Source organism: Anabrus simplex, chromosome 1, assembly GCF_040414725.1.
Source record: "Anabrus simplex isolate iqAnaSimp1 chromosome 1, ASM4041472v1, whole genome shotgun sequence".
NCBI lineage: Eukaryota > Metazoa > Arthropoda > Insecta > Orthoptera > Tettigoniidae > Anabrus > Anabrus simplex.
The window spans coordinates 827,419,670-827,431,961 of record NC_090265.1 but is presented as its reverse complement, the minus strand read 5'-3'; the positions used below and the strand labels follow the sequence as shown (position 1 = coordinate 827,431,961).

General features: G+C 37.1%; 1 protein-coding gene across 1 annotated transcript in view; it reads left to right on the top strand.

Moving 5' to 3' along the window:
* The window catches only part of garz (Sec7 domain-containing protein garz), a 332,880-nt gene that overhangs the window by 111,854 nt on the left and 208,734 nt on the right, over nucleotides 1-12,292 (top strand). Inside the window, exon 16 of the mRNA XM_067136362.2 lies at nucleotides 8,194-8,402. Within this exon, the coding sequence (XP_066992463.2) occupies nucleotides 8,194-8,402 (209 nt within the window). The remainder of the gene's footprint in view (nucleotides 1-8,193; nucleotides 8,403-12,292) is intronic.

The following is a 12,292-nucleotide window of genomic DNA, read 5'->3' as shown; positions in this document are numbered from 1 at the left end:
AATTAACTCTGTTTTACAGCTAAATGCCTTTCCTGACACCAACCCTATGTGGAGGAATATGTTCACTATTTTGTGCATCTGTAGTGGTTTATAGTATGAACACATTTCATATGTATAGAATCATTCAACAGTAGGGAAGGAATGGATGCTTGTATGTGAGAATAATTAACTCCAGTATGGGTTAAGGTAGTGATCTGTTTAGATGCAGTGTTTGAGAGTTTTCACAGGCATCATTGTCTCTTTGTGAGTTTAACCCTTTCGCACTCAGCTCGCCGATCTTTCGGCGCAAGAGGTTATGTAGAGAAAGCTCACGGTGCCGATACATCGGCTTTGTTCTGTTGCGTGGCTGTTAAATGGTAACAGTTGATTGTGACAGTAACTTAAAGCATTGAATTTGCGTTTTACTCTACAGATATATCCACCAGCCCTACAAAATATTTTTATTTTCGACAAATGAATTCTGTTGAACGTGAATGTTTATATTGTGGTTATTCGAAGTTGTTATTGCATGGGTCTGTTTTGGTTGGGTTATGAATACAACAATTTGATCTTGCTATCACTTCAGTTTATTTTGTTTCTTTGGTATATCCTGTGTTCGCTGTACTTCGCGAACTATAATTTTACTCCTCATTAATTCGTTGTTGCACGTGCTTGCGTCATCCTTTTATTGTAATTGCTAGGCCATATTCAAGGCCGAATGAGGCCGATATCCTTGAATTTTCAGATGCTTTAGACAGTAATAATTACCTTCTTTTGCCGAAAGTGATTCCCCTTATGTGGGAAGTGACAAATCACAGCTGCTCACCGTGCATTGGACCACGAGGACCTGACATCGATGACAGTCACATGTACAGTGAATAACTTTGTACCGTGCTTCATGAGTGAATTGCAGCACACACATCATATTGATATTGAATTATTCAGAATTAATGTTCTTTCTTTCAGGTCTAAGAGTAAAGAAAAAAGACTAAATAATGTCTGATCTTTCTGTCATTGAAAACCATTTTTCATTTTTTAAACTTTATTTTCAAAGCTCTATATTTTTTTTTTGGCTTTAGCAATAATAATATGTCCAAGGTATATTAATTTCTGAAATGTTCATAGTTTCCTGTATTAGTGTGATTTATTTTATTTTAATATGTATTAAACTGTTTACATGTTGATTTTTTGTAATTTGGTTGGAAAATCACATAAATTAGTTCGAGCTTCTTCAAGCAAACCCCTGCATATGGGCTGAGTGATGTGTATCAAAACTACTTTCTGATTTTCCTGATTTACTACTTGAGTAGTGCATTTTAAATAATTCTTCATTTCCTGTTTCCAGTCTTCAGTGTTGGGTTGTGAATCAAGGACCTCCACAGTTTTCTCTCTCTCCATCACTCCCTTCCTTCTAGGGTTGGGCAGACCGGAACATTCAGTTGTTCCACAACATTAGGAGCTTGAGGCGGAGTGTTTTGGTACAGAGTCACGGGACACAGGACTGTAACTGCGTCCTAGAAAGAACTTCAAGAGGCAACATGACATGCTCCGCGTCATCTGGAATGTGCCTGTACCGAACGTGCTGTGTCAAGGCCGCACTAGATAGAATAGTTGGCCTTGGCTGTGTCTGACTGTCAATACCGGCTGTGTGCCACCCTGTGCTGGAGTGTAAACATTTTTTCATCCAGTTATATCTTTAATTCTAAAGCAATCACCTATATTTTTCTTGGGCTTAAAAGTTTCCTTAAAGTCCAAATTAATTTTAAACGTCAATCCCCAAGAAAGTGTTGAGGGAAATTTTCGAGATATTGAAGAAGGTTAATGGAAGTTGAGAGGGAAGGAATTCGAAGTGCAGAGAGCATAACACCACGAAAATACAACAATGTTTTCATCCAGTTATATCTTTAATTCCAAAGCAGTCACCTATATTTTTCTTGGGCTTAAAAGTTTCCTTAAAGTCCAAATTAATTTTAAACGTCAATCCCCGAGAAAGTGTTGAGGGAAATTTTTGAGATATTAAAGAAGGTAAATGGAAGCTGAGAGGGAAGGAATTCAAAGTGCAAAGAGCAAAACAGCATGAAAGTAATTAAACCATACGAAAGACGGTAAACTTTGCACAATGTCGCATCGGAGTCCTGTTCAGGACTTTTTTTACTAGAAGAAAACCGGACAGAGTGAAATGCAATTTATGTTCTATTTTGTCTGCAAAGCGACCTTCAACCGGCACAATGACAAGACATTTCAAACTTAAACATCCCACAGTTTTTATTTTCGTGTTCCGTTTGTATATTGTGTACGTGAATAGAGCACTGACGAATGTGTGAGTATACTTTTAATTGGTGAAAATAACATTGTGACATTTGTAAACACATGTACTGCCATTGTAATTGTGATAGGTGTATTTCAGAATGAATGAAAACATTCTTATCCTAAAAAGAAAATTTAGACATGATTTTTTGGGTGAGTATTTCATTCAGAATTCCGACTGCTTTCTCACGTGCCGTGAAGTTTTATCCTGGCCCTAATTACTCACAATACAGGCCAATACATTCAACTGGTGAAAATATTCTTGAATTAGTTACTTTAAAACACCTGCACTGCCATTGTAACCGTGTTATGTGTATTTCATATTGACCGGAAAAATATTAACCTAAAAGCAGCCTTTAAACGTGATTATTGGGTGCGAATTTCGGTATTCCGACTGTTCGTTCACGTTCCGTGCAGCTTTATGCTGGACATGGCCATAACTACACACAGGCACACACCACACAGCACGTTCCGTACAGGCACATTCTCGCTGGCGCACAGCATGTAATGTTGCCTCTCGCAGTTCTCTCTGCTGCGCAGTTACAGTCCAGTGTCCTGTGCGCCCACTGCACAGTTCAGCTAGTAGGCGAAGGGCAGTGCATAGTGGCGCTTCTGACGGGACAGCGAGTCAGTGTCTCCATCTCGCTTGAGAATGTTTCGGAACAATTGACACTCGGTGTTCTGGAACACCGGAACATAACTGTGCACCGGCACAGTGTGCCGAAATGACGAAACAGGGACATAGTGCGCAACCCTACTTCCTTCCTCCAATATTCCTTCTTTTTTTATTCCCCTCTTCTCTATACTCTCCTTCACTGTATCCGCCCACCTCTTTCTGGGCCTTTGCCATTGTCTTTCTCCTATTATTTTCTCCATAAATACTCATTTTGGAACTCTATCCCCTTCCATTCTCATCATGTGTCCATACCGTTTCAGCTTACTGTACTCTATTTTGTCTTCCGGTGTAGGGAATCCAATTCTCTCTCAGATTTTCATGCTTTTGATTTTATCCCTTCATATCTTCCCACCTCTAAGGAATTTTTTGTTTGCTGCTTGGATTCTGCTTTCATCATGTTTTGTTATCGTCCAAGTGCCTGCTGCATCTGTCAAAATTGATTTGTAATATATTGAGTACAGAATTTTCTTGCATTTCTCTGGGACATCTCGGTTCTACACTATACCTCTCACACATTGGCTTCCCCATGTTAGGGCCAGCCTGAAAGAATCCTGACAGTAGGTATTAAAACGCCTTTGGGTGTGGCGAGCCCATCGTACTAATCTATATATATAAAGTAGCTTGTCCTGACTGACTGACTGACTGACTGACTGACTGACTGACTGATTCATCATCGCCGAGCCAAAACTACTGGACATAAAGAAATGAAATTTTGGAGATATATTCATATTAAGATGTAGGTGCTCGCTAAGAGAGGATTTTTGGATATTCCGTCGCTAAGGGGGTGAAAAGGGGGGTGAAATTTTAAAATGAGTGTGTCTATATCTCAAAACTTTAAAAGTTTACAGATGTGAAAATTGGTATTTAGAATCTTCTTTAAAAATAAGGAAACACATATTTTTTTGTTTTGAGACAATCCCAATAGGAGGGGCACAAAAGGGTGAAAAAGGGGTTGAATGCCTTTAATCGGGATACCGGTAATTATATCTCAGAAACTGAAGATATTACAGACATGAAAATTGGTACTTTTGATCTCTTTTAAAAATAAAGAAACACGTATTTTTTTGTTTGGGGGAAATCCAATTAATGGAAGGGTGAGAAGGGGGTGAATTTTTAAAATGGGTGCATCTATATCTCAAAACTCTTAAACTTTACAGATGTAAAAATTGGTACTTAGAATCTTCATTAAAAACAAAGAAACACGTATTTTTTTGTTTTCGGAAAATCCCAATAGGAGGGGTGAAAAGGGGTGAAAACGTGGTTGAATGACTTTCATGAGGATACTTATATCTCAGAAACTGAAGATATTACAGACCTGAAAATTGGTGTTTAGGATCTCCTTTAAAAATAAAGAAATACATATTTTTTGTTTTTGGAAAATCCAATTAATGGGGGGTTTGAAAAGGGGGTGAATTTTTAAAATGAGTCTATCTATATCTCAAAACTTTTAAAGTTTAAAGATGTAAAAAATGGCATTTAGAATCTCCTTTAAAAATAAAGAAACACGTATTTTTTTGTTTTCGGAAAATCCCAATTGGAAGGGTGGAAAAGGGTGAAAAAGCGGTTGAATGCCTTTAATGAGGCTACTTATATTTCAGAACCTGAAGATATTACAGGCCTGAAAATTGGTATTTGGGATTTACTTTAAAAATAAAGAAACAGGTATTTTTTTGATTTTGGAAAATCCAAATAATGGAGGGTGAAAAGGGGGGTGAATTTTTAAAATGAGTGTGTCTACATCTTAAAACTTTAAAAGTTTACAGATGTAAAAAAATGGTATTTAGAATCTTCTTTAAAAATACAAGAACACGTATTTTTTGCTCTTTAAATCCCAATAGGAGGGGTGTAAATGGGTGAATAATGGGATGAATGCCTTTAATGAGGATACATATATCTCAGAAACTGAAAATATAACGGAACTGAAAATTTGTATATGGGAGCTCCTTTAAAAATAAGGAAACACGTATTTTTTTGTTTTTGGAAAATCCAATTAATGGGGGTTAAACAGGAGTGACAAACTGGGGTGAATTTTTTGAAAGACTATATCTACAGAATATCTGAGAAACGTAAAATGTTATAGACGTAAAAAGTGGGTATTTGGAATCTCCTGTAAATGTAAAGAAAGATAGGTGATTTGTTTTCGGAAACTCCACGTAAGGGGAAATAAAAAGGGGTGAAATTTTAAAAAGCGAATTTCTACAGTATATCACAAAAACTTAACATGTTACAGAAGTGAAAAATGGTATTTTTATCTCTATTAAAAATAAAGAAACGTGTATTTTCAGCTTTCGGAAATACCACTTGGGTGGAAGGGGGGGGGGGGGGGGTAAAAGTGACTGAAAATGGTGTTGAATTCTTTTAATTAGGCTACTGATATCTCAAAAATGAAGATATTTCAGACGTGAAATCTGCTTTGGAATCTGCTTTAAAAGTAAAGAAACACGTATTCTCGGAAAATCCAATGAAGGGGGGGTGGGGGGGTGAAAGAATTGAAAAATTAATTGAATTAATTGTATGAGAATACATACATCTAATAGAAACTAAAGTTGTTACGGACGTGAAAATTGGTATTTGAATCTCCTTAAACAAAGAAAAACGCGTTTGGGGGGCGGGAGTGAAAAGGAGTTGAATTCCTTTCATGAAGACACATAAATCAAAAACTGAAGAAGTTAGAGTCGTGATAATTACTATTTAGAAGATCCTTTAATATTAAGGAAACAAGTACATTTTGCCGGAAAATTCACTTACCGGGTGGGGGGGAGGGGAGTGTGAAAGGAAGTGAAAATAAAGTGAATTATTTTTATGGGGATACTTATATCTCAAAACTGAATGTAACAGATGTGAACATTGGTGTTTGGAATATCTTTTAAACATAAAGAAACACGTCTTCTATTTTTTTTGGGGTGGGGGGGGTGTAAATAAACTTAACGGCGGTGGGGTGTAAAAGGAGGTGAGATCAATTGATTTTACTGTTCATAATGTACTTAAGGAGCCTCCGTTGCTCAGGCGGCAGCGCGCCGGCCTCTCGCAGCTGGGTTCCGTGGTTCAAATCCCGGTCACTCCATGTGACATTCGTGCTGGACAAAATGGAGGCGGGACAGGTTTTTCTCCGGATACTTCGATTTTCTCTCTCATCATTCATTCCAGCAACACTGTCCAATATTTCATTTCATTTGTCATTCAACGATCATTGCCCCAGAGGTGTGCTTCGGCAGCCGGCACAATTCCTATTGTCGCTGCTAGATGGGGCTTTATTCATTCCATTCCTGACCCTGTCGAATGACTGGAAACAGGCTATATAGTTTCGATGTACTTATTCTGATCATAAACCGATCATTTTTAATCTTTCCTGGGCTGGTTTTCAACAGCCATCTTTTCCTTCGGAGAACGTTCTTAGATTACAGTAGATCCTCCTGGAATGTAAATAAAAATTTAAACACATTTGAAATAAACGATAGGAATGAGATGGACCGTCAAATTGTTCACATCTATAATAAGGTCAACAATGCACGGAAGTATGTCATTGGTATTGCCAGAAATCCCGCACACTTGCCTACGCGCGACGATGGTGCTGGTCACATTGTAACAATGACACTGGCAGCAGATGTAATTTACCGCCTAGTAGCGATCTTGCAGCTTGCTGTGGGGTTCAGAACATCTTCTAATAATAATAATAATAATAATAATAATAATAATAATGTTCTGGACCGTTGTCAAATGTGCGGAACCCCCTGGAAAATGGTCCTGGACAGGTAATGACTAAGAATGCAGTCCGGCCGCGGGTTCAGTACCGCCAAGGCACCTAAGACGACACCACGCCGGATCTCCTGAAGGATTTGATCCATGTTAAAAACGCTTATAGGAAAAGATGGCAAAGATTTAGGGACCTAGCCCGGGAGGTACGAAATCGATTGCTGGAAAGAAAGATTGAAAAATGTGAGGAAACATACCGTAATCTATTAGAAAACGAGTCAGATCGCGAATTTTGGCGGATTCTCGCAGAAAACGAGTCAGATCGCGAATTTCGGCGGATTATATATCTAAAACAATTAGCATTCAATTATAAATTTCAGTATAATACCGTAGCGAAGCACGGGTATCTTGCTAGTAGCCTATAAAATGATTAAGAGTGAGTCGAGGCATTTTGAATAATTACCTCTTATAAATGTACTGTATTATTGTATCTCTATTTCACCATATAATGGTGATACTGTGTTTTTATCTCTCAATTCCTGAAAGAAAATCTATGCAGATAATTTTCAGAGTTGTCTGCTCTTGTCAAATAATTTTAAGACCCAATATCTACTATACATAAGTAGCTTGAAATACAAAGTAGATATGTGTCATGCTTATGTTGCTCTTACCTGTGGAGAAGTATAAAATAAACTGAATCAAAATTGATTTTTGCTTGTCGTGGAAAAGTTTCATTTGTTAGCATGATGATGATGATGATGATGATGATGATGATGTTGAATCTGTAACCATGGTTTTCATTGATGTGCAACCGAACTCAATAGCTGCAGTCACTTAAATGCGTCCAGTATCCAGTATTCCGGAGTACTGGGTTCGAACCCCACTATCAGCAGCCCTGAAGATGGTTTTCCGTGGTTTCCCATTTTCACACCAGGCAAATGGTGAGGCTGTACCTTAATTAAGGCCATGGCCACTTCCTTCACACTCCTATCCCTTTCCTGCCCCATCATTGCCATAAGACCTGGCTGTGTCAGTGCGACGTAAAGCAACTTGTAAAAAAAATTTAAAAATGAATGTGTGACCCCTCCCAGGGGCTTATATCTTGGAGTATATGGATTGTCAGCCATTGGTCATTTTTCTTTTCCCCCTCCCCGAATCAACTTTTGTTCTTTTCTGACCTCTATGACATTAGATCTCTGATACCAAGGGAGTCTTTCATTTCTCCTTTTACGGCTCTTCTCTTTTCTTTTCTGATACTCTCATTTTCTGAAGTGTTGGACTACTTTCTCTTTCCTCTGTGATTAGTGTTTAGAGGGGATGGTTATCTCATATATCTCCTTAGAGCAACCACTACAATATTGGAAACATTTCGTACATCTGAATATCTCGTATATCTTACTTTTCTTCACAAATTATAATTTCAGATATTTTGATATAATCAAAATTGGTAAGTTCAATTGGTATTTTTGTACATAATTTTGTATAACAGTCATACTTCCTTTCCTTTTTATTATAGATGTATCTGTTTTTATTCTCAGAAATGCAATGGTGAGCCTTTTGCAAATGCTGATGCTGCTTTCACCCTAGCATATGCTGTCATCATGTTAAATGTTGACCAACATAACTACAATGTGAAACGACAGAATAATCCCATGACAGTAGAAGAATTCAAAAGAAACCTTAAAAACGTTAATGGTGGAAAGGATTTTGATCATGAGATGCTGGATGATATATATTGTGCCATAAAGTGAGTATCTATACCATATTTGCATAATATTATTTATTTCATCTTGTTATGGTCATAGAGACTAGGAGAATTCCATGGAGTTGAATCATTAAGCTCAAAAGGAGTGTTGAAAAGAAGTGTAAATTTTAAATAGTGAAACTCTGTTAAGAAGTTTTTCAAGGGACCACAAAAAAAAAAAAAACTTAAGCAGGAAACTTCTTAAAAGGGGTAATGCCTGAAAACTTATTCTGTACTTTGACATACATGTGAAACACACAGCCAACAGATTTCCTTGTTTGTGAACAATATCGAAATAGGCTAATATATAAGAGCTGCTAAAAGAAAGCCACAATATAAATACAGTATTAGATTATCAAGACGTATTTTTAGAGATAAAGTAATACTGTAATTGAACATACTGTATTATAAAAATTATTGATAAAAGAAGGGAACATCTATATATATAAAACAAGAGTTTTGTCTGTACATTGTTCAGAATTTGAAAAGAATGGTATTTCTGTATCGGTTATGTCCATAGTAACAAGAAAATGTACTTTTTACTTTTCCGTAATTTCTGTCTGTATGTATGTATGTATGTATGTATGTATGTATGTATGTACACGCATCACGAGAAAACGGCTGAAGAGAATTTAATGAAAATCGGTATGTAAAGTCGTGGGATGAGCCGCTACAATCTAGGCTATAAATCATTTTATTCACGCTCAGTGAAATGGTAGTTTAGGGGGAGGCCTTAAATTTAATTATCGAATATTTATATTATTAGCGGTACTATCGATAAATACTGTATAACTAAAGTTATATAGAATTCAATTTCCAGTCATTTATGTCCTATACATTTTTACCGTACCGGCTCTGATAACACAGATGTTAATGAATTTGTATTTTTGTTGCTAAGTCCATATCAACGCCAAGCCACGAGAAAATGGGTTAACAGAATTTAATGAAAACCGCTATATAGAGTTGGGGATAAGAAACTACAGTCTAGGCTGTAAATAATTTTATTTTCCCCGAGATGAAATGGTAGTTTAGGGGAAGGCGCCTAAAATTTACTTTTAAATACCGGTACCTATGTTATTGGTGCTATCGAAAAGTACGGTACTACGTAACAAAAGTTATAGACAATACAATTTCCTATCATTTATGTTTCATTCAGTTTTACTGTACCGACTATGATAAGAGTGCTATTTCAGAAGGCCTACAATATCCAAAGCGCTTAACACTGATCAACAGTTACTTAACATTGACCATTGTTTGTTGTGATGTTCTTCGTTTCTTATGGTGCCGCTCAACTCCGATAGATGGGATTACTACTGCGTACCGAGTATAACAGCCTGACTGAACATTGGCGGGAAATAGCTGGGGAGTTGGGAAACTTTCTTCTTTAGCATGCCATTCCTCTGGTTCATACATTTTCTGATACTGCGGGTACGTAACACACTGGTTCATCATAGTATTTACCAGTAGCCAGTAATCGGGAGATAGTAGGTTCGAGCCCCACTGTCGGCAGCCCTGAAAATGGTTTTCCGTGGTTTCCCATTTTCACACCAGGCTAATGCCAGGACTGTACCTTAATTAAGGCCACGGCCGCTTCCTTCCACTTCCTAGGCCTTTCCTAACCCATCGTCGCCATAAGACATATCTGTGTCGGTGTGACGTAAAGCAAAAAAAAAAAAAAAAGCACATCATAGCATTCGCGCTATTCAATCTCTACTCTGAGGCATTGATTTGAATGAGTAGTGTGCATATTTAATGGAATAATGACAGAGGAGTGTTCATGGTAGTCTGCGACCTGGTTGTTCCAGTTCTGGAACTTTGGACTGTTAGATCGGCACCGTAGGACTGTTCGTTGAAAGTGAGAAAGTGTGCGGTTTTTCATTTGATCGAGTATTTTATGTGATAACATTGCTTGCAATTGCTACATTCCTACTGACGTTTTTGTAATGACCTATGTTGAATTCAGTTAGGTAAACCACCAAGTCAGTCTTTCTGTGAATCCCGTAGCGAAGCACGGGTACATAAGCTAGTATTATATAAAACCTTGCAGAAGAGATAAAAGAAATACTAAGAACATTAAAACGGTAGATGGTGACCATACATTATGTAAATTCCATACTGCATTAAACATTAAATACATTTCCAAACACAAAAGTCTAGGCTCCTACTTGGAAAAGAAATTGTCTAGGGTTGACTCTTTTTAGGTTTTTACTGCTTTCTTGAACTATAAACCACCGATCTGGATAGCTGCAGTCGCTTAAGTGCGGCTAGTATTCAGTATTCAGGAGATAGTGGGTTCAAACCCCACTGTCGGCAGCCCTGAAGATGGTTTTCCGTGGTTTCCCATTTTCACGCAAGGCAAATGCTGGGGCTGTAACTTAATTAAGGTCACGACCGCTTCCTTCCCATTCCTAGCCCTTTCCTGTCCCATTGCCGCCGTAAGACCCATCTGTTTGAAATAATAACATTAAGTTATTTATTAGACCACCTAATCAATACAAAATTGTCTTGGATGATTTACATAAATTTGTTAGCTAATAGTGGTACATGTTTCGCCTTCCCTGAAGGCATCATCAGCCATAGTCTTAACCTTAAATTAAAAATAAGCGTCTAAATAACATGTAGTAATGAAATGAATTTTAAAATCTTGAAGAGATTTGAAGTAAAATAACATTAAAAATAACAATGATGGTTTGATAATACAATGTGAAGAGATATAATAGTGGAAGTATTAACAACATTAACATTAGAAGGCTGCTAAAATAAGTACAATGGATAAAACAACAGATTGTTATACAACAAGTAGTAAGATTGCATAAAAGTAAAGTTGATAGTCTGGCGGTTATAATTAGACGATGGCGAAAAATCATATATAATCAAAGTAAAGAAGAGAGAATAAAAGTCAAAGTTAGTCGAGAAATCCGAAGTTAATCATGATCTTGAAGATAAAAGACGAAAGTCAAATGCATATGGTGACGTTGTAGAACACGTTGAGGATATGAAGATGGTGAATAGAAGTTGAAGAACAGTTTCAAATAGGATCACTATGGACCATCTCAAAATTTGAAGTGATGTTCAAATGTTGTAAATTGTGAGTTTGTAGATATTCTAGTTGAAAAAGCATATAAAAGTGGAATCTGTAAAAGGAAGCAAGAAACGTAGAGTTAATTGTGTGAAAAGATATTTGAAAATATTGAAGTAGAATCGTGTGCACTTACCATTTGACGGTGACAAAGATAGCTTGTAACATTATGAGTTAGAAGTATTTGCAACAGTAGACTTCTTGCTACGTGTGTTATAACTGAAGTTTTGTGCTGGAGGGGGATCTGTTTGCGTTGATGTAACTATTGGAGGAGGGCTGCTATTGGTGGGAGGGAAGGAAGAGAGTGTATTACTGCGCGTGTTGTAACGGTGTAAGGCTATTGGAGGGAGCGATGTTACGGTGGGTGTGGCTATGGGTTTATTGGTTGTATTTGAATTAGAGGTACTAGTGGCGGGGGGAAGGGAGGGGGGTATATTAGCTGTAGGGGAGGTGGGAACTCTAATTGATGTGAGGTTGAAGATTTTTAAGAATTTGTTGGTGAGGGAAGTTGATTCTCGTAATAAAATAAGAATCTATTCATACAAGGGGCTTTTTTTATCAATAGTGTCATTTAGATTCTTGTCTTTATTAAAATGTTGGTCGAGAAAAATAAATAAGTTTTCATATTCTGTCATGAGTTTGCTTTTATCGACTCTTTTTAGGATATGGAGGTCTTGTTCTTAGATAATAATAATATTAAATTCACTAAAGAAGATGAGTTCAATAACTCTTTGAACTTCTTAGATATCAAAATCACACGAGCATTGAACAAATTCGACTTCCAAATATACAGAAAACCCACCTTTTCTCCAGC